Raw genomic sequence first — 26,118 nt, 5'->3', positions numbered from 1 at the left:
TTTATAGAAAAATACTTATTGGTGTTCTATCCTGTTACAGCCTTTTCTTACACTTTCTGAGAATATTTTTAAGTGTGCACCACAGCATTAAGTGTGTTTTTATATCATCTTTTTAAAAGTTATATGTCACAGGAAATACACTTATATTTAATGTGATAAAAAGGACAAAAACTATCGCGTAATTCCTTTCTGTTACGTTCTGTCATGTTACCTGATAAAAAGTAACAGCATAACCATCATCAGTAACAGGAAGGATGTTCAAGACAATTTCACTGAAGAATCGAAAAGTTAATCTACTATATGCCAACCATTTTTTTTAATATAAGTTATCACCACCATATTAAATAAATTTCTAAATAATATACAGTATATTTAATAAAAAAAAATAGGTTTTTTGCTTTTGATAACAGCAGAGAACATTGTACAATTCTAGTTTAGTAGATAGTAACAGAAAGGAATTTATTTTAGAATTTTTCCTTACCTAGGCAGATTTTTCATCTTGCAAATACAGTTTCAAAGGATAAATGACATTGTTTGCTGTTATCTTCCAATTGTGACCAATTTAAATGTTGTATTTTTCTTAAACTTTAAAATAAAGCAGAAAAATCCTTTCTGTAACCAACTCTGTCCTGTTACCGTTGTGCTGTTACTCAGGATTCTTTCATGTTACCGACATATCTGACTATATTTAAGTATATTTCTAAACCTTTTGTATTGCAAATGCTAAAATCTATAATTGGCATTTGATAAACTACTGCAGGATATACTAGTAAACCACAAATATTGTCTTAAACTTATTCCTTATTCCCATTAGAAACTTTTTAAAATTGATTCACTTTGGTAACAGGAAAGAACTGGATTTGTTTTGTACCATTTTTAAAGTTATTAAACAATTGTTTGAATTACAGACAACAGTTCCTAGATCCCCAATGTGTGTTCTTCGATTTGTGCTATTAAAATACAGCGTCTATTTCCAAAAATTAGACTTTTTCAGATATTGTCTCACATACCAATTTTCCATGCAAATTATTAACTGACGATCTATGTGTCTATATCACTTACGTGTCTGTCTGCCGAACTAATGGAATCTTCTATTTTGTACACAATCGCGATTAATGTCTTACCTCTTCTAAAACAAGCTGGAAACGTGGTCTCTTCTTTATCTCACTGACAAGATATTTTGACAACGTGAAACATAAATCAATTTGATCTTCAAAACCATTATCACCCTAAATTAAAATATTGATTGAAACGAATATAATAAAAATGCAAACATCAAGGTAAAAAAAACCAGCCCAAACGTTAATTTTAGCCAATATTTCAGAGAATATTTACACATAAAACTTAAATTTGAACAATACACGCACACAAAGAGGGACTGATGTCTGAAGAAACAATTTGTGTGAAACAACGGCAAATTCTGACAGAAATAACTGGATATTACTATTGATACCAAATTCGGATAATATCGCATTGAAATTGAGTTTGGAGGTACAATGTAGGTGTTTCATTTTCTATGTCTTGCATTATTCAAACATTTTATTGATTTCAGTAAGTTACGACATGTCACCCGTGGATTTGACGTTAAAATACAATTATCATATGACGTTTTTCATTCGCTTTGGAAACAAAGCCATATGTTCTAATTGCAATAGAACATGGCCTGAACGTGATTGGCCATATCAAGAAATCAACACCACTTTGCTTTTTTGAATATTATATTAAAAAAATTGGATACGGGTCACGGAAATTATATTAAAATGATAGGGATTTTTTTTAAAATGTCTGTTTTAATTTTAATTTAAGTGATAAACAGGTTGCCGGGGCAGAAAATAAATATACACAACAATATACACCATTTAGACCACAGGGACTCGGTTAGCAGATTAAAATTGTGTAAATCAATGTTTTTAATTTATTTTTTATTATTTCCTGTCTATTTGCATTACTTTATTAACGTATTTAACGTTGCCATCACTATTTTTTTGTTTTCTGGCAATGTGCAGTTTACTATCCATATCTGTATACTGAAAAAACCTAAAGGGATCTAAGTCGCCATCTTGAATTGCCTTCCCTACTTTAGATAAAAAAAAAAATATTAATAAATTACTGTATACCTAACAACAGCCCTCATTTTCTTCCGAAATTATTCTTCTATCAAATGCATATTTTGATTTGTGGATTATAACTTTCTATTTTACTTGCATAATAATTTAAGAATTATCATAATCTGCGATGCGTAATTTAAACGTCTATAGTGTTCTAGAAGTTTCCCTTCTACAGATTTCTAGAGGTTTCCCTTCTTCAGTGTTCTAGTGCTAACTATATATACCGACACAAAAATTAAACTTATTCGGAAATATAATTATATTCTTATGCAGAAGATCTTTGGAGTTGTTGGATTACATGTAACACCTTTATATACAATAACAACATCATACTAGTTTGGGAACTTAATGGACATACTATTCCGTTTTGGATTCCGCAACAGGTAAGAGAAGAATTCTGGATAAAGAAAAGACCTTAGAATCGGACATTCAGATATTTTAACAGTTAAGTTGACCTTTCTATTTGTATGATATTTCTTGTAAAATTGTATAATATACATCATGTTCAATTTATATTTGATTTTTGTTTTCTGTTGGCTACAATTTAAAGGTGATTTCTGGCCGCAACAGTACACAAACTGGCCCAAAATTGAGATAATGATGTGGCACACATAATAGAATTATCTCAAGAATAAATACACCATAGCTTTAAAAATACAGAAGATCATACTATCAAGCACGGGGAATGGTCTTCGGCCTCCACACAGCACGAGACAAAGTCCGTTAATATAAAGCGCATATCGCCTGCATTTTTAGGTTCGTTTGATGTACTTTTAAAACAGTCTATGACAAATCATAACTGAAAGGGTTATTAAGAATATATTAATTGCTTTTCTTTCACTCAAGAATATGCTAAAATCGACTCTCTGTATATAATGTCTAATTATTTGTTCTTTCTTGTGAATCATTCAAGAAAATTTGGTGGTTATTTGAACTCACTGATAATAGGGTTTAATTAATCAAAGAACTGTTTTTTTTTAAAGACGTCTTAACAAGATTTTGAATAAAAGACACAATGGGTAAATAGGTTCGTAGTATCTTTTTAACAAACCAACGCTTATCCATTGTATCTACATTATATATCTGTTTAGAGATGCGTCGGGTGTTAGTGATTTTTGTGGTCTGTTGTACAATGTGGTGTTTTCTTTTGACGATTTGTGATATATCTCTTCATAGGATGAAATCAATACAAAAGTTGATTATTTTGTAAATAGGGACAGCCACTGAAAAAAATAGCATTATGATTAAGTTCCGTAGAGGATGGCAAAATTTGCTTCCGCATTTGCAATATTTACCTTTGATCTCCACATTAACCATAATTTGAAGACATCATTATGACGGCCACATTGTATAGACTTGTCACCAGTGTCAAAGCTTGTATCATAATGTTTGTCTTTGTGATATAGGTATGTTGCACCAGTTTGGTTGACATCCAGTAAAACACCCTAAAATGATTTTTAACCAAACAATAACATATATCACACTTTGGGAATTAGGAAAATTGGTTTTAGTTTTCTCTTTACTAAATATTTGCAGTTACCATTATTAAAGTTTAGGCTGTCATAACACTGACTTTGATAAACTTTCACATTTCAAGCCTGGGGTAAGGTTATCTCTAAACTCTTTAACAACCGTTGAATATTTAATCTGTGGTCAAATCTTATATGAATCAACTGGATTTACAATGGATAACCACTGAGGTTTTAGCAACACAGTCCAAATGGTTAACATAAAATAAACTCTGTTTCGTAAAATGAACGAACTTTTTAATTAATAGGGGTATTCATATAGACAGAAAGTTGACATTTTCAAATAATCATTGTTCAAATAAAGAAAATAAGGAGTTTCGTGATATTTTCATCAAAAAGGGTTATTGCTTTATAACTGCATTTTAACCGGATTTCCAAGAGAAAATATCGGTTATTAATTTGGTGATGTATGGTGGGTTGGCAGCTGATAAACAGTGTCTGTGCAATAACTTGAAAACGCTTAGACGAGATCTTTTCAAATTTAGATATGTTGTTTCCTGTGCCTAAATGAAGGTCAAGTTCGATTTTTAAGATTCTAGCTTTCATCGTTGCTGAGTTTAAGTTGCGAAAAATGAAACTTAGATTGATTTTGGTCGTTCCATTTCTGAATCCTAAAACAAATCATTTATTTTGTTTATTTTGATCATGTTTTGGGTTCCAGATTTTTTTTCATGCAGGAAAATCCGGTTGGCTTTCAATCCAACAAATCTCTTGTCTGTGTTTAAATTTACTCCGTTTATAAAATTACCATCGAAAGTTAAAAGTCTGGTCAAATATACTATTAGATCATCATAATGTTACTTAAGGGCTTTTCTCGATCCTCGTCCTCGAGTTAAGATTGTAGTTTATATTGTGCGTAATTGATGAGCAGATACTCCGAATAAAATCATACTCTATAAAGCAGCTGTCAAACAGTATGAACAATGAAAAATGTTAAAACAAGTGTCGAAAGTGCATGCGCTGACTTAATTTTCAATGATATTTTGAAAAGCAGCGTAAGCACTGTAATTTTAATAAGACATTTTATATCTCATACCTATAACTGGCTAGTAATATATGAAATATGATATAGAGAAGATACATACAAATAAATAACTAACTAAGAGTTCGAGTATACTCAATTGAAATGTTAAATTAGCTGGTACATGTATTACCTTTTCCTTCAACAAAATAGCTGAACATTGCAAAGGCGTGCCCATCATCTTGTGTGGATTCCATGTCATAGAATCAGCCCTTCAGATAAAAATATTCGATCTTAACAATAATATTAATATGCCGGATGTTCAATTTCATTACAGTATCAAAATTTTTCAACTCGACCTGCTTTAATTTATGTATTAAGTATTTATACTCATAAAAAACTGCATTTGTTGTTGTCTTTGTGTATAAGAAGGTGTTACATACATATTTAGTGAACGCTTGTGTAATTCTTCACGAATCATTATAGAGAAACATCTGCATATTTTTAAGCTTTAGCTCAGTTTCAAATTAATCAGGGTATAGTTCTTGTTGTTTTATCTATAAATAAGAAGATGTGGTATGAGTGCCAATGAGACAACTATCCATCCAAGTCACAATGTGTAAAAAGTAAACAATTATAGGTCAAAATACGGCCTTCAACACGGAGCATTGGCTCACACCAAACAGCAAGCTATACAGGGCCTCGAAAAGACTAAGTTTAAAACAATTAAAACAGGAAAACCAACTGTCTAATCTATATAAAAAACGAGAAACGAGAAACACTTATGAACCACAGCAACAAACGACACACACTGAACAACAGGCTCCTGGCTTAGGACAGGTGCATAAAAATGCATAAAAAAGTTTTAACAGGCGCCAACCTTCACCCTTACCTGAAAAAGTGGTACAACATTACAACATTAACATTCTTCCGCAGAAAAGATGAGTTTGTATTGAAAAACACAGAAGAAACATATTAAAGCTATACAGCAGAACAAAATTGAATTTATACGTCAAGAAATATCTTAGTAGAGATTTCTAATAAAATGACAAACGTACGTAACTCGACGTACGGACCTAATGGGACTGGTTATTGCCAACCATTGCATTTGGTTAAATACGTCGCTCAAGTTTAAATGCAAGTATGCAAAGACTCTTAAAATCATACTCTGGAATTTTCGTCCATATTAAATAATTTTAACATGATGAAAAATGAGAGAAATCATGCATTTTCATTTATCACGTTATTCTCTTAGTACTAGAGGTTTCCCAATTTGCTACCGTACCAACCGAAGTACGAACTGGGAGCCGTCATTGAACTTTTGAAATTAATTCATATATATATGCTATTAATGTCAATGTATGTTTAATGAATCTTTATATACATTATTTATATGATTTTTATCTACGACTTGGTATAACTTTCATGTAAATATGTTACCTATTTATAACAAACGATATTTTGTGTAGTCGATTATATCTTCAACAAACCGTTGCAAGCAACCGTTACAACGAACGGTTAGTAATTAAGATTTATTTCCCCTGAAATTGCACTGGCAAATTCATAGTTTATTTAAAGTTTGCCTGATATATCTTCATATACGTAAAGCATAGATAAGTTGGCATTTCTTAGGGGTAGGCTTTTAGAAAACATAGTAGAATAAGAACTATTTTAACATATAAAATTTACCTCATTGAAACGGTATAATGTTAAAGTTAAATACAAAACCTGTTCCACTTTATAGAGAAGATAAAGATAAAAAAAACTTGATAGAGAAGAAATTTGAAATTCAAAAGAATAAGTTAATATATAATAATTAAAGTCACATGAAACGAGCTACTGGTGAAAAATAATATTTATCCAATTCTTGAACCAATAAAATTGATAATGGAAATGGGGAATGTGTTAAAGAGACAGCAACCCGACCATAGAACAGACAACAACAGAAAGTCACCAATAGGTCTTCAATGCCGCGAGAAACTCCCGCATCCGGAGGCGTCATCCAGCTGGCCCCTAAACAAATATATATACTAGTTCAGTGATAATGAACGTCATACTAAACTCCAAATTATACACAAGAAACTAAAATTGAAAATCATACTAAACTAACAAAGGCTCCTGACTTGGGACAGGCGAAAAACTGCGGCGGGGTTAAACATGTTTTTTGAGATATCAACCCTCCTCCTATACCTCTAGCCAATGTAGAAAAGTTCAAGAGCAATGCATGTTTATATCAAAAACTAAGTCTTGTGTGCACGATTTTATCATTTTTTACGCAAACATATCGTATAATCGTCATTGTTTTCCCTCTCTGTCTGTTATGATGTGGAAATATGGAATCTACTTATTTGTCGTGTTAAGCAATTAAAACAAAGTAAACTTCTTTTCAATGTGGACAAATTAAAGAATTTTGTACAGAAAAAAGTATATGTACATAAGTTTTATAATGAAAACTATCCGTTTAGTTATAAAAAAACCAATGCATCATTTTTTTTTTATTTGAGGGTTCATATGACTTCAAAAAACAATACGAAATAATATCAGTAATCTACTTACTTTTGTTTAAATAATTAGTAAAAGGAATTATTTCCATTCTGTAGGAATTTCATATTATAGGTTATTTTAGTTATTCAATTCATTATTTCTTATATTTTTCTGCATTTTGGCAATTTTACGAATAACGGATCAAATAAAGGATACACTTATAAAATATTCAATAAACACAAGTGTCAGTACATTTTTATTTGATATAATTGCATGACAATTATTCTAGTCAATTAAAATCAGGAAAAAAGTGAATACTGATTTTCAATATTTTTTAATCTACTTTTTAGAAAGCATTTCTATAAAAAAAAATATCGAATAATTCCCTTTTCTCACTGAAATGAAATATCAGCTCCCTCATCCTGTCAGAAAAAAAATTCTTCTACTGCAATGATTGAAGTAGATTCCTTGAATGATAAAACTAGTTTCAAAATTATGCATGAACTAATTATAATACGAACATTACGCAACTTTGACACGTTAACAAATATAACGTACCCCATTATCTTGTGTATTAGAAAGTAGTTCATAGTTATTAATTTAATTATTCCAAAGTCTGTTAGAAAACAAACTTTTTTTTCTATAAATACACGAAATATAAACAATACCTATAACAAACAGAAATGCAAATCTATATTTGGAATATGAAGGCCGTGTCAACTGAGTTCGTTTAAGGTCTGTTTGATTCATGCACTTGTTCATAACTTAAGTTATCGCCTGAAAAATCCTAAACAATGTGTTCAAGAAACGTGGAGATCGTTATCCAGTTTTGGGGTAATTTACATTTCAAATCTTTTAATTTTATCATGATGCAGAAATTTATTTCATGCATTAAATGATACCTCCAAAACAGCACCAACGGTTGTGTTACGTACCAACCGTACATGATACGTAGCAAATCGGGAAATCTCTAATTCCCGCCTTAATTGTCACAGACATTAGATCACGTATAAACACACGTATCTCTTACCTATCATACAATCGATTTGAGTTTTCTTTCATGGTTTCGATTATGCAAAGTACTTTTGAATATACTTTGCTCCATTATTCTATATTTTACATGCTTATTTATGTCGAAATCCGATGTTCTTTCTTTCTTTCTTCATCGATCTATTTATTCATATTTTGAAAAGGGGTGAGTGACAATTATTATAAGATGAATTTTCTGACTATTTCAGAAATGTCAAAATCAGTATTTGTCAGAATATTCCTGTTAATTTCTAAATGAAAGTATTTTCCATTCATCATTAAACGTATAGATAAAAAAATCCCTAAATAAGTTGTATTTTGAAAGGTGTGCTCGATTCAGGATTGTTCTGTGTTGTTTTGTTTAAAACGGAAATGATACTTGAGTCCAAACACAAAAGACATTTCCAAGCAAAATATTTTATATTCCTTGAAGTACATTTACTTATACAATGTATATAGTATTTTATCCATTTCATTGATAAACAATTTATAGGGGGTCACCGAATTTGTTTTTACTATAAAGATCATTGAAGTGTATTTGTAAGGTAAGAAACATAGACAAACATTTGATAAGACTTCAATAAAAGATGCCAATCCAGGATTTTGAAAAAGGGTGTCCCAAACTAGGCAACATTAGGAGTGGAACATGTAAAAGTTCTATGCATTAACCACATATGTAGCTACATAAGGGGGTTGTCGAACCAAGGACTACCCGCACTCGAGCAGTGGCGTAGATTCCATTGAGGCAATGACGTTACCGCCTCACCACATTTTTGACTATTGAAAAAAAATAAAATAAAGAGACAATAAATACCGTGTATTTCATAGTAAACAGTACAGAGTGACGACGGCTTCAAACGTTTACATCCTTTACACATGATTAACTTAACAAAATAATAAGTAAAACTTTCTTTTAATTTAATCAAATGAACAAGGTAGATACAACTATCTTTTTCAAGACAGACACAGAATATCTTGTAAAAAAATCATTCAAACAAGAGGTTATAGCTGTGAACCTGATATGATGCTTGATTTTTTTCTGGACAACGAACTTATTACTTTAGGTGGACGTCATTTTCAACAGATACTTGGCATTCCTATGGGACAAACTGCGATCCACTTTTTTTTGACATGTAAATTGATTAATAAAAGTCATACTTCATAGTTCACCCAGTTATCATAAGCCATGCATTTTGTCAAAAGCCCCATAACGTACAAAGTTAAAAGACATAAGGGATCGTAAACTTGAATATCACCAAATCTGTACAAAAACATTTTGGTCATACATATGAATTTTATTTAAACAAGAGGTCATACATTTTGCAACCGTCAATCTGACATGATGCTTGATTTGTTTTTCTTGACAATGAACTTATTACTTTAGGTGGACGTCATTTTCAATAGATACTTGTTATTCCTATGGGACAAACTGCGGTCGACTTCTTACTGACATGTAACTTGATTAATATAAGTCATACTTCATAGTTCACCCAGTTATTATAAGACATGCATTTTGTCAAAAGCCCCTAAACGTACAAAGTTAAAAAACATAGTTGATCACAAACTTAAATATCACCAAATCTGTACAAAAACATTTTGGTCATACATATGATTTTTATTTAAATAAGAGGTCATACATTTTGTAACCGTGAACCTGACATGATCTTTTTTTTTCTTGACAACGAACTTATTACTTTAGGTGGACGTCATTTTCAACAGATACTTGGCATTCCTATGGGACAAACTGCGATCCACTTCTTTCTGACATGTAACTTGATTAATATAAGTCATACTTCATAGTTCACCCAGTTATTATAAGCCATGCATTTTGTCAAAAGCCCCTAAACGTATAAAGTTAAAAGACATAATGGATCGTAAACTTTGATATCACCAAATCTGTACAAAAACATTTTGGTCATACATATGATTCTGTCAGTTATTTTTGTTTTGATCAGAAACTGAGAATTAAACTTTTAACTAACAGTTTCATTTTTAATGCGCACTGGAAAATATAATTATTTCATGATAAAAATCCACAAATCCGCGGGATGTACCAGTATGTATTGTATACAAGACCCTACTAAAAAGTGCAAATGAAGGCAACAGTAGTATACCGCTGTTCAAAACTCATAAATCCATGGACAAAAAACAAAATCGGGGTAACAAACTAAAACCGAGGGAAACGCATTAAATATAAGAGGAGAACAACGACATAACACTAAAATGTAACACACATAGACAAAATCCCACGAGAATAACAAATATAACATATATATATATAACCCATGCTTAAAACGGTGGTGCGTCTGGTTATCTTGGATGTATAAATACACTGCCACATCCAGTCAGAATGGGGACGTTCAATCAAATGTAGGTAAAGTGCAATTATCAGAAATACATGCTGTCATCCGTGTCGACCGAGCCTACATATTTTTGAATTATTTTGTTTTATTTGTCCTGAATATGCATGCAGTTTTTGTCAACAATCAATCAAACTTGTTTGAAATTCGATTTTTTTTTTTGCATTAATTTTGTGAATGCTGAAAACTATTTGTCTATTCTGATTTGCATTAACCGTCCACTTCCTATTTACATTGCGGTCTTTTAACCAAATTGAGGCTTTGACTGCCAAGATTTAAATCGTTTGTCGTATTAGAAATAAAGTTCAAGCTACTGTCGATGCGAGCGCGCTACTACTAGACCAAAAAGGCGGTTATGAATATGAATGATACACATATACATGTATATGTACATTCAAAACATTTGAATTAAGAATGTGTGGCCTTAAGACACCGCGTCCTCTCACATTATCACATTTCCATGTTCAGTGAACCACTGAATCCGGGTCAAACTCTATTTTGGTATATAGTTTTAAAAGTTTCATAATATGCCAAAAATCGTCCGGAAGCTAGTTTTGAAATATAATGTTATGTGACATGTAACTGGAAGGCTACCATGTAGGTACTCTGTGTACACCATCAAAAGTGCAAATATTTGATTCTATTTTTAGAAATTAGCAATTCTATTTTTAGAACACATCCAAGCATTGGCACAAGCATTTTCTTATGAAAAAAATGGCCATCTTTGTAATTGTTTTTTTTGTCATTTTTATAGAAAATGTAGTTATTTTCTTTGACAGAATGTAAGTTAAACATGTTTTCAACTGCATAAAACGGTTTTTACCGTCAAATGTTATGAATTGGCATCATGCCAACTTTTGAAAAATGATTGGTACAAAAGGTTGATGCTGCCTACTGTTTTCAAAAGTTAATAATTTGCAAGATAACAGCTGAATTTTGTTTCTGTTGTAGTTTTTATGTTTCATAAGGTTGATATCTTCAGAATCTGTAAGCTTTTGCTTTGCAAATAAGTTTTAATGACATTTTGAGCATGTCAAAAAATCTAAAATTTTAACGAAAAAAAGAAGAATTTCAGGCAGAATTTACTATTTACTTGTAAACAAACTCCTCAATTTTATCTAAAAATTTCAATCAAATACTAGTATTCCACGCATGTCCGTTTTTCGTACGTATTTATATGAGTTAAACGGCAAACATTTCATAAAAACAATTTGTGAGCAATGACGTTAAATGTTCAGACTCTTCCTAGAACACATTCATCATTGTAATTAAAGACAGAGTGAAAAAATAACTGATTCAATTTAGTAAAGAGTAATTTTTTTTTCTTCTTGAAGATACATCCTCATTAAATCCATTTGATAAAGAAAATATTCTAAGAAAAGATGAAAAATTACTATGTACTAGATGCATCAGTGATCTTAATTTCTACCTCTGACAAAAGTATCTTTAAAAACATTATAGAAGTATGCTTGAAAAAAGTAAGTCTTGTACATTTTTTATATTCCGGCAGGCGTGTTAGAAACTCCTGTTTAACATGTTTAAACCTTGTCACTTATGAATAAAAAATGAGACTATCATCTCACTTCGGATTTCATTATTCTCTAATGTTTTACAAACTTAATTTTGATTTAGCAGTTTTAAGAACTCACCCTTTTGATAAATAAATATATGGGTAGAGTGAAATGACGAAATAATGATCGCTGCATTTGATTACCGGTAACAGGATTAATTATTCCCTAACAAGTTGTTATCTTCTGATACCGGCTGCTACCATCGGCTTGCTTTACACTAGTGATTTGTAACGTCAAACAAAATTTAACCGACATTGTCTAGTTTGTTTGAATGGACTGCACGGTTGACAGAAAATGTTTTGAATCTAGAAAAACACTAAATTACAACGTATAGCAATATCTGTTTTCTATGAATTTAGATGTTGTGAAACATTATTCAATTAACAAAAAATGAACTGCTTGGCTCATTAAAATTACATATAATAAAAATAGCATAATTGAGTTTTTAAAAGCATCCATTCCAACAAAGTATGTGTATTCAACAAGCCAAAAAAATCAGACTGTCTATGCTTCCCTCCGCCATGCTTTAATGTAATAGGCCGAGATACGTTCAGATAGGTTGGTTATGTCGAGCAATGTCATTTTATTGGAATCTTTAGTAAACGATATGTGATAGCATCATTTCAACGAACGCAGGCTATCTCGTAAATATTATGTCAAGCTCGTCTCACAAACATGAATGTTGACAAACTTCTGATACCGGCTGCTACCACCGGTTTGCTTTACACTAGTGATTTGTAACGTCAAACAAAATTTGACCGACATTGTCTAGTTTGTTTGAATGGACAGCATGGTTGACAGAAAATGTTTTGAATCTAGAAAAACACTAAATTACAACGTATAGCAATATCTTTTTTCTATGAATTTAGATGCTGTGAAACATTAGTCAATTAACAAAAAATGAACTGCTTGGCTCGTTCGACAAGAATGCTTCATACTAATTTTTACAGAATCTACAGCAGAACCTGATATATTATATACGACATTCTTTAATAAATTTAAATTAAGGCTCATTTACATTTTTTTAAATGGTCCTTTCTTGACGAGATAACATTTAATTTCTTAAAAATTAATTTTATCAATAAAAAAAAGTTCGAGGGAATATAAAAGATAATAAATGCAAATTTTACCTATTGATTCCTTTCAACAAGTAGCGGTGTTTGTCAGACAATAAAGCACCACCTCCCCAAGCTCCCTGTAATAAAAATTGAATTTGAACAGAAACAAATGCAATTTCGAATATTTAAACAACTTGTTTACATTCTTTATAAAGATAATTGCAAAAATGATCAGCGACACAAAGAGTAATTATAATTGGTCCTAACTAGCAATCTGACGATTTTTTTTCACCAGGTGAGCGATACAGGTACAGGTGTGCCTCTTGTTTACTTCACTTCTTTTCTGTTTTTCACGAACAAATATGTATTTGTATTTTCTATTTACTTTTGCTTTGTTTAATTTTAGGTAGCCCCCTATTGTTTTTTTTAGATAACATCAATAACTGCAGAAACAAAAACAGTAGAAATTTATATTTAAGGGTCAACAACTCCAAAACAGATTGTCAAAAAAATCATAGTAGATAGATAAAGAAAGGCAACAGTAGTATACCGCTGTTCAAACTCATAAATCAATGGACAAAAAACAAAATCGGGGTAACAAACTAAAACTGAGGGAAACGCATAAATATAAGAGGAGAACAACGACACAACACTACAATGTAACTAACACACACAGAAACGGACCAAGCATCAGACAAAATCCCACGAGAATAACAAATATAACATCAAAACCAAATACATGAATTTGGGATAGACAAGTACCGTGACACGTCTTATCGCAATGTCAATTTACACTCAAAAATAAGAGAAAACAAACGACGCAACGTTAAATTGTAACACACACAGAAACGAACTATAATATAACAATGGCCATATTCCTGACTTGGTACCTTGTCATACTGAGTATGTTTGCAGTTTACACTTTTAACCTAGCTCCTATTATAGTTCTCAAAATAACAGCAAAAAATGCTAAAATTGGATAAATGTATATTTCAGTGTTAATAGAAATTGACGTGCTGATCATTTTTGCAATTTACACTAGCTCCTGTATTTTTCACGATAACAGCCAAGCACGTAATACAATATTTCCATGGTAATAACTCCCAAAAAGTAGACATATCTTTCTGGAATTTTCAGGGTAGATACATCTTGTTGTGCTGGACCTTTTTGCTATTAACCCTTTTAACCTAGCTCTTACAATTTCCACGATAACAGCCAACAAATGCTCAAAATTGGAATCAAGATATATTTCAGTCTAGCTCCTATAGTTTTCACAATAACGTCCAACAACTGCTAAAAATTGAGAAACAAAATCAACACAAAGGGTAATAACTGAGGCAGACAGATTTTTCAACCTTTTTTTTTTTTGGTAGATGGAAACTGTTGTGATGGCCATTTTGTATCCGGTCAGTTTGTCGTTAACTGTTTCAGTTTTAGAGATATCAGCTAAAACTGCAGTTTGACCCCTATGTTCTATTTCAAGACATGATGGACATGTTGATTGATGAACCTTGACAACAATTACAAGCTTAAAAGTATAAAGACGACGACAATATGTTCCCCTCTATCCATTGATCAGTATCAGAGAAGGAAAAAATTACTGACGACAGACAACAGGCGATTGACGAAGGATGACGGACACACGGACAACGGATTACAGAAAACAAAAAAAAGACGACGGATGACAAACGGATGGACGACGGACGAGTAACTGACGGACGAAGGACGGACGACGGAAAAAGATGGCAAAAGCTCACATGACATTTCAAGTCAGATGTGCTATCAAAAGATTTTGAAAATAAATGGTTTCAATTTAATAAATCACTTGAATATTTGAACCAGAGACATCAGGACATATAATATAATATTTTGGTAACTAGGTGAAATTTTGTGGTATCACGTAGTATTCGTGATTTCATTGAATATGTGCGAATTAACATCTTATTTCTAAATATTCACAAAAATATTTAAATTGCTTCCTCCAAAAAACATTTAGTTTTCCATGTTTTATAACATCATATATATTTACTATCAACAACAAAATAAGGTGTACAAACAATACCAACAGTCACAGTTGAACACCATGCACCCATCTATCTGTGATTTCGTTGCATTTTCAATATCTTAAAATCAATTTTTATTATTTACTTTCAATGTTTATAAAATCTTATTTTTGTTTGAAAAGATACGTTTTTCAAACCTTTCAAACCATACATTCTTAAAAATTTAAGAGACAAAAAAAGAGAAGGGATCATCTGTACGTGAAAAAGAAGTTTGAAAAATAATGAAAAATAAAAACGTATAATATATTCAATAGATTAACATGGAGTTGATGATTGTTTGCATTGCATGTCTCTGTTTGTACGTACGTCTACATGTAGCCACATCCCAAACTCTTCACATACATCGGCAATTTTTTCCAGCGGGTCGAAAGCTCCCAGAATTGTTGTTCCACATGTCGCATTTACCATCAAAGGAATTTTTTGGTTTGCAATTGAGTGTTTTATTTTTGTACGCAAGACATCTACCTTCATTTTCCCACTTCAAATACAAATATACTTTATTCATATCATAAGGATATTATAGTTTATCAAAATAAACTGTTGTAAGCTATTACTTGTGATTTTGTTTAAAACTTCCTTTAAATTATTTTAATGTTTTAATTCAACGAAAATTTACACAATCAAATATAAAAAAGACACCAGAGTAAAATATATATGTTTGGTTAGTGTTCATCATCTTTGTAGTCAGCTACAAAGCTAAAACTTTATTGCTTCCATTCGAATCTCGGATTATTCTGCTAATGTTTTGTTGAGGTTCGGATTTTTGTGCTTGTCCTGATTTATGTGTATTGTCACTTAAGTATTATCTTTGTTTAGCCTAAATTGGTATTAAGCATAAATGTATATGGTAACAATAGTTTCATAATTATTTTTTTTTTGCGTTTCAAGTTTAAGCCGGTATAACCTCTTTATTTATGAATCTATACTGTCTAGTGAGATTTTGAGCCACAGATATCATCAGTCAAGTTCTCGACATATTCGCAGTTTCATTCATGTCTTGTAATTAATTTACGATAACCATACGGTTCATCCTTAGCCTCTATAAGGTTTTGTGTTTAGGTCCGATTTTTTGTTTTTCATGCATGAATTTTTGGCTCCGGCCGTACATGATGAGAATTATTGAAGACCGTGACTTGTTGTGTTCGTTTATTGCTATATCATACATGGCGTTTAGGAAGGTTGGCGGAATAGTATATATATCTTAAAAATCAGGGGAATTACACACTCGAGGTACTGTAAAGAATTTTGTTAACATTCCGAAGGAACATATTTTTTTTAAATTTCATTCTACTTTAACAATGTTTAACATGTTTACAGTTTATTCATTTCGGTCCTTTTAATTCGTTTATTCTAATGGAAGTAATTGCTTGCAAGTAGAGGTGATGAATTCTTACTTTGAATCACAGTCTACTGCAATTACGTTGTCCAGACCAATTCCAAGCAACATGGCAGCTTTATTGATAGAAAAATGACTCTGAAAAATACTGATTAATAAACTAACAACGAAATAATCAATGATGATTAAAGTTCCCAAAGTCTATTTTTGAGGGGGGGGGGGGGGGGGTTATGACAAGAAAAACTAAAAAGAGTGTCTGAACACACTTTACTTTTTAACATCATTCTAGTTTACTTCATTCCCCAAATATTTCACGACATTTTCTGCCTAATTTTAAGCCATTCTTATTCTACTTATACTTTGTTTTAAATGTTTCATGAGTAAATACAGTTACCATATGATTTTGATCTAGTTGGTTTTTCTGATGTTTTAGTTGTGAACATAAGACTAAGAACTGCAATCAAAATACAACAGTTTTTGGCTTCGTTTCCAGCCTAAAGATTGATGTTAAGCGCCAGTACGAGTGACCGGGAAATGCTGTCTGATGAGAAATTCATGTGACAAAGATTTGTTTTCGGCAGTATAAACCACTTCAAACTTTTCTAAAACTTTGTATTTAGAACTTGTGTCCACTTTTCTTTCTGATTGGCGAAACTAAACGTTCAACTTCAATCTGCGGAACCCAATCGTAGATGTCAGGTCAAAGATACAGGCTCCTTGTATTTCTTATCTTATCTTTCCACGGTGGCGTATCTTTCATGGTAAACATACGTTTGTCTAAAATGCATTACAGTTTTATCCTTCCACAAATTGTATTGAGATGGAAAATTGTTTTTTTTTTTTTTTTTCATTAAAACTAAGTTTTATTAACATATTTACATTTGTTAATATATACATCAAATACCGGTACCTTATCCCGGCCTCGTTAACATTAGTATAATACATCTAAAATTATGGTTAATTATGTTAGTACACAAATTTTCTTAAATCCGGATATAATTCTTGTCTTTGCCAGAATGATTTTCTAAACTAGTATCTTTGTTTACAAAGAAGGTAGATAACACGTGCAGTGCATATATATATGGAATATAAACTAATAAGTGCTTTTTATTCAAGGAAATGTTTCCAAAATATTTGTTTTGAAAGGATTATTAATATGCCGTTATCTTTTTCTGTTGTGAATATTCGATTGATATGCAAATGCATTTTGCCAATATGACTACAGTAAAATCGGATGCTATTTTATCAATTGAAGGTAATTGTCATTTATGTCAGATTATAGATTGTAACGTTATGTCTTGGATAACGTTAAACTTGTGGGGGGATATGAGTGGACAACAACAAAAAGAGACGAATAATACATAGTACAAGTAATAACCATGAAAACATAACAAATACATATAAAACAACAGCTGACTGTTGTGTGAAAATACAGTCAAATCTAAACTCACAATTTATAAACACTATAATTTGCATGCACATACATAACCAGGTAGTTATGCATGTGCTGTGCTTGAAGAAAAATTACAGTATAATCTCAATATTTCAAATCAAATATTTACATGTATATACATAAACATAAACAGGTAATTATACCTTTGTCTTGTTTGAAGAAAATTACAGTATAATCTCTGTATTTGGGTGAATGAGTCAGACATTCAGTTCATTAAATTGCTTTAATAGTCTGTCAATTTTATATCCTAAAAAGTTTCTTATTTCAATAAAAGTTCTGATCTCTTGTCTTAATATTTTGAGTGGTTGTATAACTTTTATTTTTTTGTCAGACATATAGTATACTTTATATATTGTGTAATAATAGTTAAAAGTAAATTGAGTCCATAGTACTCTTTATCATGTATTTTATATCCAAAAGCTATGCTTTTTAGATTGATAACATGTCTTCCAATATTTAGTTTCTTAAGAATTTGTTGTACTTTTTCCCAGAATAATTCAAAATATGAACATTTGAGGAAGAAGTGTTCATAATTCTCTATTTGTTTACAGTGTAAGCAGGTGTCTGTTTCTACTATATGCCATTGTTTTAATAGTTGATTACAGGGAAGTATATGATGAAGTAGTTTCCATCTAAATATTTTATATCTATTATCATCTAAAAATGTAAAGATAAATTTTAATGTTTCATATGCTAGATTAGTATTTTCTAGTGTAAAGTATGATTTCCATTTTAAAAAGCCAATAGGTGTTTGTATTTCCTTTGTTTCTAGTAAGAAGTTATAAATATCATGGTTATTTAGGGTTTGAATAGGCTTTTTGTTTATGATGTTCAGATTTTCTTTTATATTTATATTGACTTGTGTATGTTTAGAAGGTGAATTTTTGATGATATTGGTCCACTGTTTTGGAATAGCTTTCTTCAGTTTTGTGAGCTCAGCTATCCAGTTTTCCTTATTTTTTAGTTTACTTAGTATGATATCTGAGGATATATTTCCATCTTTATCTAATAAGTCATTTATAACCAGAATGTTGCTTTGTATCCAGTTTTTAAACAGTAAACATTTATTGTTGATGTTAATATATTTATTGCCCCATATTATTTGTTTCCTTATTTCCCAAAACAATGTAGGCTTTTGTATAGTTTTTTCTTTTACTTTTATCCAGGTCTTTATTAACTGCATATAAAACTCTGGGATTTGTTTTATAATATTTTTTCCAATAATATTTATATTGGCTATATTCATCTTGAATATTAAAAAATTATCTCCTAACTTATTCAAAAAATATTTTGGAATTATCTTCCAATGTTGCTCATCATTTTCTTCAAACAATAATTGTTTTATCCATTTTAGTTGAATTGTTGAAATATAGGTATCTATACAAATCATTTTTAATCCCCCTTCCGTATAATTTTGCGACAAATTATCTCTTTTAATCATATCTCTTTTCCCATTCCATACATAGTTATATATCATAGTTTTGATGTTTTGTATAAAATCTTTTGGTAATATCATGTTGCTTGCTATATATGTTATATTTGGCAGTATTAGAGACTTGACTACAGTTATTCTCCCTAGCATACTTAGCTTTCTTTTTGACCACATGTTTATAATTTTTTCAATTTTATCAGCTTGTTTTTGACAATTAAGTTTTTTACAGTTTTCTTTATTATAGCCAAAATAAATGCCCAAACTTTTTATAGGTTCTTTCGTCCAATTGATTCTTTCGAATTTATCTTTAGTATGTTTAAGTCTGCCTAGCCAAATTCCTTCTGTTTTAGTTCTATTTAATTTTAATCCTGAGAACGAGCCAAATGTTTCTATTAAGTTCATGACTAAAGATATTTCCTTTTTGGATTTTAAAAATAAGGTTGTGTCGTCAGCCAGTTGACATATTTTTATACTACAGTCTTTTCCATTTAATTTAATTTGAGATGGAAAATTGTAATGGTAATGTAAGTTAAAATAAAATATATGTCGTCGATAGAAAGACATGGTATGAAACTAAACTCTTAACAGGAGGGATTGTGCTTGATTTTCATATGATGAAGACATAATCTTTCAATCAGTTTAATTGAGGTCTGGAGATGGCAGTATTCCTTTGTTAATTTATGTATCATTGTCGTTTTGCTTAGTTTCTATTGTTACCTAATCTGACATCGAACTCAGACTGAGTTTTACTGTGCGTATTGATGTGTGTTTGTTTATTCTACATTGGCTAGAGGTAGAGGGGGAGGGTAGAGATCTCACAAAACATGTTTAACCCCGCCGCATTTTTGCGCCTGTCCCAAGTCGGGAGCCTCTGGCCTTTGAAAGTCTTTTATATTTTTTTTAATTTTAGTTCATGTATATGTTTTTGAGTTTAGTGTGACGTCAATTTTCATTGAACTAGTACACATTTTTGTTTAGGGGCCTCCGGGTGACACATTCCCCATTTCCATTCTCAATTTTATTAACACTGGACTGATAATTCACACTTGTGTGCTTTGAAATATAAATAAATTACTTGTTGTCTTTAATCCATTCGACGCATTGAAAATGTTCAATACTTTTAATCCTTATTCTAATTAAAAAAAAATATGTTTTAAAAAATCGCCTCGGACGCACGAAATGTATAATTTTATTTCTTTTTACAATGAAATATTAAATTTCAGCAGTAACAGTGTGAGTAGAATAAAGACGTACAGTTGTATTCCTTACTTATTTCTTGCGAAACCTATTTTTACCTGTTCAGATGTGTAAACAACTATATCTCCTTTACTTGACATCCCTGAATATTTTACACTTGGAAATCGTTTGTGTCGAGCTGACAACATGCCATATAGGTTAGAGATAGATCCTCCTAAAATATGTTAACCATAAGAAAACATTAAAGACGTATCGTGGAACAAATTATTTATCGAAGAAGAAGGTTCATTGCACTTTATCCCTTTTGCAAAACCATAAAAAGGCAAGAGAAAAAAGCGTTTTTACTGATTCTATTGAGTCATAATCAGATGTGTAGTTAGTGGAATCTTAGAAATTTTTCTGATATAACAGGAATTATTTTACTATTACATGTATTAATTGCTTGTTATCAAAATGGTTTTAATTTTAATCGTGTAATCGGTAGTTCTTTGTGTAATGTTGTTTAATCTTTCTTTTCTGAGTTTTATTTTCTGCAATATTTGTTTTCTTGTGATAATTGAATCGTCTGTCCCATTTTTACAAATAATTTATAGTGCCCTCATTCTAACTTGTTAAACTGATATCACTGATTCACTTACCTGGAGCAAACATTCCTTCCCCATCATACCAACCAATGTATCCTAACATTTTAGTAAGAACAATATCCTCTATAAGGGTAAATACAGGAGCGACTTCGTATGTGAACCTTAGTAAAAGACAGTAGTTGTAACGAAAATAAAGTTTTATAGATTTGTGCTTTTTGTGAACACGTAGAACCATCTTTTGAAAAGACCAGACAGTCGCATAATAAAACGATCGAAAATATGTAAACATATATGATAAAATATACTTAACAATAATTTACTTTCTTTCAAGGTTTTGATTGTTAGATGAATGATTTCAGTAAAGTGCAAAGGAATATCCTAGAAATTATTTCATAATTCCAGAAGGTTATCTATATGTGTCCTTGGCGTAGCCGACCATCTCGTGTATCCACTTCGAAATGTAGTGTTTGTTTCAATAACAACTCAAACAACAACAATAATAATGATTATGGTAACAAAAACGATAATGAATGAATGAATAACTCAATGTATTTGCTTTTTTAAAACTCATATAAGGTTTTATATTCAACATACATGTTCGTGTCAGCCACCGACGTTAACATCTCTCCAGCTATACCAACAATATCTAATCCAGTAGACAGCTGGTTAAGAAACCGAGGATGCCCTGTAATGTAATATTGTACCTGCTAAAAGACTATTTATCTCTCACGTAATAAAATACTGACAAAAATATCTCCTTTATATGCGATTTTACATCCATGGCAATGCGTATTAAACTGAATGAATAATAATAAAGATTAGAAATTCAAGGAAAAAAAGGGCTTTAACATTGTGTTTAGAAGTTAACAGTATTGCATAAAGAAAAGGTACTGGATAAACCAAACATTGATACCCAACGCCGTAAGTGAAATCATTCATAGCAACATAACTACTATCACTAATAATAACAATTTAAAATGATTATGAACCCGTTTTAACACAGTATTTAAGAGTTTCTCTACAGTCGCTGAGTACTTCCTCCAAACTCTTTGGGTCCTTGTTAATTTTCAAACAATGCTCCATTATCTCTTTCAATTGATGTGGATGATGAAAGTCGAGTACTTTTGAAGTACGTTTGTGTTCCGACTGTAAGTAATTATTTAACAACCTGACCAATTCATTTAGGAATCGATTACGTAACTCTCCAGTTGTATCTGCATGCATATCTAAAACAAAAAAAAAAGGGTCCGATTGTAGACAAACATTCGAAAACGTTTATTATATTACATATACCATTCTTTTTGTTGGAATCTGAATATTTTATTTTCGCTAATTATGTGACCCTTTCACATACGTTACTCATGTCCATATACTGTAAATATTAACCCCCCCCCCTTAAAAAGTAAAAAAAAAAAACACACAAAAAAAACAAACAAGCAAGCAAAACAAGATAAGCAACAATTACAAATGAGTTAGATTGATGGAAAATCAGTTCTCTTCTAAGATATTGATAAACAGGACAATGAATAATTGAGCTGTTACACTTGTTGCAATGTCCACTGAGCTGTCAACGCTGTTGAGAAAACAGTTATTTCGTAGTGCATTTCTTTAAATGAAATTTAAAAAATCCTACCTGCGCTTTCTCAATAATATTTTTTACAGTGAAGTGTACTACTTTTGGGGCAGATTATAGAAAAATTATAGAAAAATTCATCGGCTCTAATTCAAAATATGGATAATTTTATGTTAATTTGACTTGAATTCTCTTGACACTTTCAGAAATACTAATTTTTAACCTTATTTAGCTGGATCAAATCACTACTTAACTTTAATTTACTTTAAAATTCATGACCCAAATGTTTTTACAGTGTAATTTCATCCCCCCCCCCACTTGCAATTTTAGGCATAAAATACGAAGAAATAAATTCGGAAGGGGTATGCAAAATAATTGCTAGTAATACACTGTCCACACTGCAGAGTATATATGTAGACAACGAATATCAAAGGACAATAACTGTGTTCCCGGACCTAAAGAAATATGGTAACTTTGACTTTTCTACATTAATGATAATAGTCTTTTATCTAAAAAAAAAAACTCATCATAGACACCAGGATTTAAATTGTGTACGTCAGACGCGCGTTTCGTCTACAAGTATTTTATACACATTGAGGGCGTTAGACAAAATGGGTGTATATAAATTACACCAAGATATTATTGTTAATACATAATGATAGTTTGCGATAATTTAGGAGGTGGTCTTTCAGCGATTTGGACATATGTTATTGAAAAGCATGATAAATGCAGAGTATCCAATTTCATTCAACGACACGTGTTCTTGGTGTAAAAGACAATACAGTTTAAAGAATTAACGTTATTATATATATAATAGCATCGATGAGTATATACAAATGTTGTTATAATTACAAACAAAATTGAATCATCAGCAAAGAATGACAACTCGTTATATAAATACTGAAATGTGAATATTACAAAATGAATAACGATTTTCATCCGCTAAATTTCTAATTTCTTTGGTGTTATAACCAGACAGTATAATTGTTTTCTCTATTTCTTTGCCAATTAAACCCTTTCCAAAACCCATTGTATAAACAAATTTCTCTTATGATTGTGGTCTGTTATCTATTTCTTGCATGAATAGATATTTCAAGTCTCACACTACACGGAAAGTGATACGAAAAAAGGATAAGAAAACTGCGTTAATTTTGATTGGCTTATCCAGCACAAGGAGACGATATTACGACGTTTCTGTTGGATTCGTTAGGTCATTAATAACTTTCAAAGGTTAAGGCGATAACATTTCGCCCATGGCAACGAACATATGTGATTTCTTCAATAATATACAAACCACACACACTTTTCACTTCGGAATCTTCCTTGAATAAAATTTTATTACATTCTGAAACGTACAAAAATATTTAAAATGTCTGATTTTAAACTATGACGTCATACAGGTACGTTCAAAGGACGAGATCAAGGATTCGCGGATTTTGTTTTTTTAATTTAACATAATGAGAGTGTTGATCATACGAGAAATAGGTTTAACAACACGTGACAATTGGATATTGCTTGATATTTAATATTAATAATAAACTCGCCGAATTCTCGTGTATTATTATATTGAAATTAAATAACTCGAGTCGATATGAAGCGATACCCAATTCTCACTCGTTTAGAAACCTATAATTAATCGACTTGTGGTTGCCGATGATCTCAAAAGATGATTGAATGAATTTAAAGGTCATTACCTTTATCAGCTCACTGGATGATTCAAAATGTGCAAAACAGGTGTTTATGAAAACGATAACTTCGTGAAATGTGGATGGCAATCGAAGGGGATTTTCGTTTATCAAAAAATGAAAATTTATTTGATTATCATTAGAGAAACAGATTCTTACATAGCTACTCGTGAATTATCGGATTTATCCAATCTCGATAGTTAAATTATCAATTTTAATGTCCTCGCCGAGGCTCGGACTTTAAAATTCGATTATTTGACTATCTCGATTAGATAAATCCGATAATCCACTAGTACCAATGTAAGAATCTATATATAACAAGAAAGTAGTTTCCAATAACATGGTTTTATAATTTCATGATAATGAAGGGTGTCCATTTTGCTGTCCGGAATGTGTTTATATGCAGCCACTTCTAGTTCCAATAAGGCCGTTAAGCTGATTCCCCAAGTAGGGAGAATGCCAATGATACTTTCAAAACCTTTATATTAGATTTATAGTTATTTTTCTTGTCCTGAATGTGCATAACATTTTGCCATTGGACGTTACCAAAGCAGCAATCAATTAATCAAAGCAGATATTACATATTGTCTTAAAATAGGTAGGTATGCAGTAGTGAAACACCTGCGGAATTATATTGCTTTATACAAGTTTGCTTACATGTACTTCTTGTGATAGAGCATGTGGAAAAATCAAGGGTATTTAATCTTTAAAGCAAAACATATTTGAAATTTTTCATGATACAAATTTTATAACTTAACTCGTATTGGGTTTGGATATTAATTGTAGATTTTTTTTCATATCCATATTGACTGTTTTTCAATTGCTGAAATAACAACTTATGCCGTTAATTTTCCCTATCGGAACAGGAACTTCAATTAATGCTGATGGGTTTTCATTTGTATTACTCTATTTCGAGTTTACAGGCATAATTTGTTTCTTTTCTGTCTGCATACATTTTTGTTGTTTCATATATTTTAAATTCTATAGCCTTAGTGTTTCACTGAGCCCTATATATAAAAAAAAACATTTCAAGCGAATTTGGTATCGTACGTTATTAAACCACCAGTTTAATACTTATAATGATGGTCGTCCTATTTTACATAGGTGTAAGAAATAAATTTCTTAACCAGTCATGAATATCGAGCCAAATGTGTTGATGTTTAGTTATTTATACATTGTTTTTTAAGTAACAATACCTTTTGCAAAGTATTTTTCAAAATATGTCCAGTCTTCACTTTGTTCCAAACTCTTTGAACTGTTCAATCTGTTCCGACTTTCTTTTAACGGGACCCAATTCTCTGCTTCTGTGTTTTCCATATCTGTATAACAAAATCTTGTTTTTAGTTTTTCCCATAAATCTGAGGCCATATTCCTGCAAAAAGAATTTATTTATAGGGGGTCTCCATTCACACATATTTTGTTGATACCTTTGATATTCTAAAGATACTTTTACAAAAGCCAAAGCAAATAGCAACTAATAAAAACATGTATCTAAGACTAAAATTTTAATCAGTACACATCCATCTTCTAATGGATATATATGGAATGCCAACACTGTCTTGTTATGACCTTTTTCATTATATGATGTGCATTTACCTTTATATGATGTGCAATTGTCATTATATTATACGCAAATATCCTTATATGATGTGAAAACATCCTTATATGATTTACACACATCATTATGTGATGTGC

The 26,118-nt window shown here is 31.0% G+C and overlaps 1 protein-coding gene across 1 annotated transcript in view; it reads right to left on the bottom strand.

The window, feature by feature from the left end:
• Positions 1-25,791, bottom strand: part of LOC143042817 (glutamate decarboxylase 1-like) — a 31,206-nt gene extending 5,415 nt beyond the window's left edge. Inside the window, exons 1-11 of the mRNA XM_076215282.1 lie at positions 25,620-25,791; positions 22,155-22,391; positions 21,760-21,850; positions 21,220-21,326; positions 20,680-20,795; positions 16,558-16,637; positions 15,470-15,641; positions 13,173-13,237; positions 4,792-4,870; positions 3,404-3,553; positions 1,125-1,229 (exon numbers count right to left, since the gene is read on the bottom strand). Coding sequence (XP_076071397.1) covers positions 1,125-1,229; positions 3,404-3,553; positions 4,792-4,870; positions 13,173-13,237; positions 15,470-15,641; positions 16,558-16,637; positions 20,680-20,795; positions 21,220-21,326; positions 21,760-21,850; positions 22,155-22,391; positions 25,620-25,791 — 1,374 coding nt within the window. The remainder of the gene's footprint in view (positions 1-1,124; positions 1,230-3,403; positions 3,554-4,791; positions 4,871-13,172; positions 13,238-15,469; positions 15,642-16,557; positions 16,638-20,679; positions 20,796-21,219; positions 21,327-21,759; positions 21,851-22,154; positions 22,392-25,619) is intronic.
• Between the last annotated feature and the right edge of the window lie 327 nt (positions 25,792-26,118).

The sequence above is a fragment of the Mytilus galloprovincialis genome, chromosome 8, assembly GCF_965363235.1.
Source record: "Mytilus galloprovincialis chromosome 8, xbMytGall1.hap1.1, whole genome shotgun sequence".
Taxonomy (NCBI): domain Eukaryota; kingdom Metazoa; phylum Mollusca; class Bivalvia; order Mytilida; family Mytilidae; genus Mytilus; species Mytilus galloprovincialis.
Note: the sequence above shows the minus strand (reverse complement) of the source record. Positions and strands in the feature narration are given on the sequence as shown.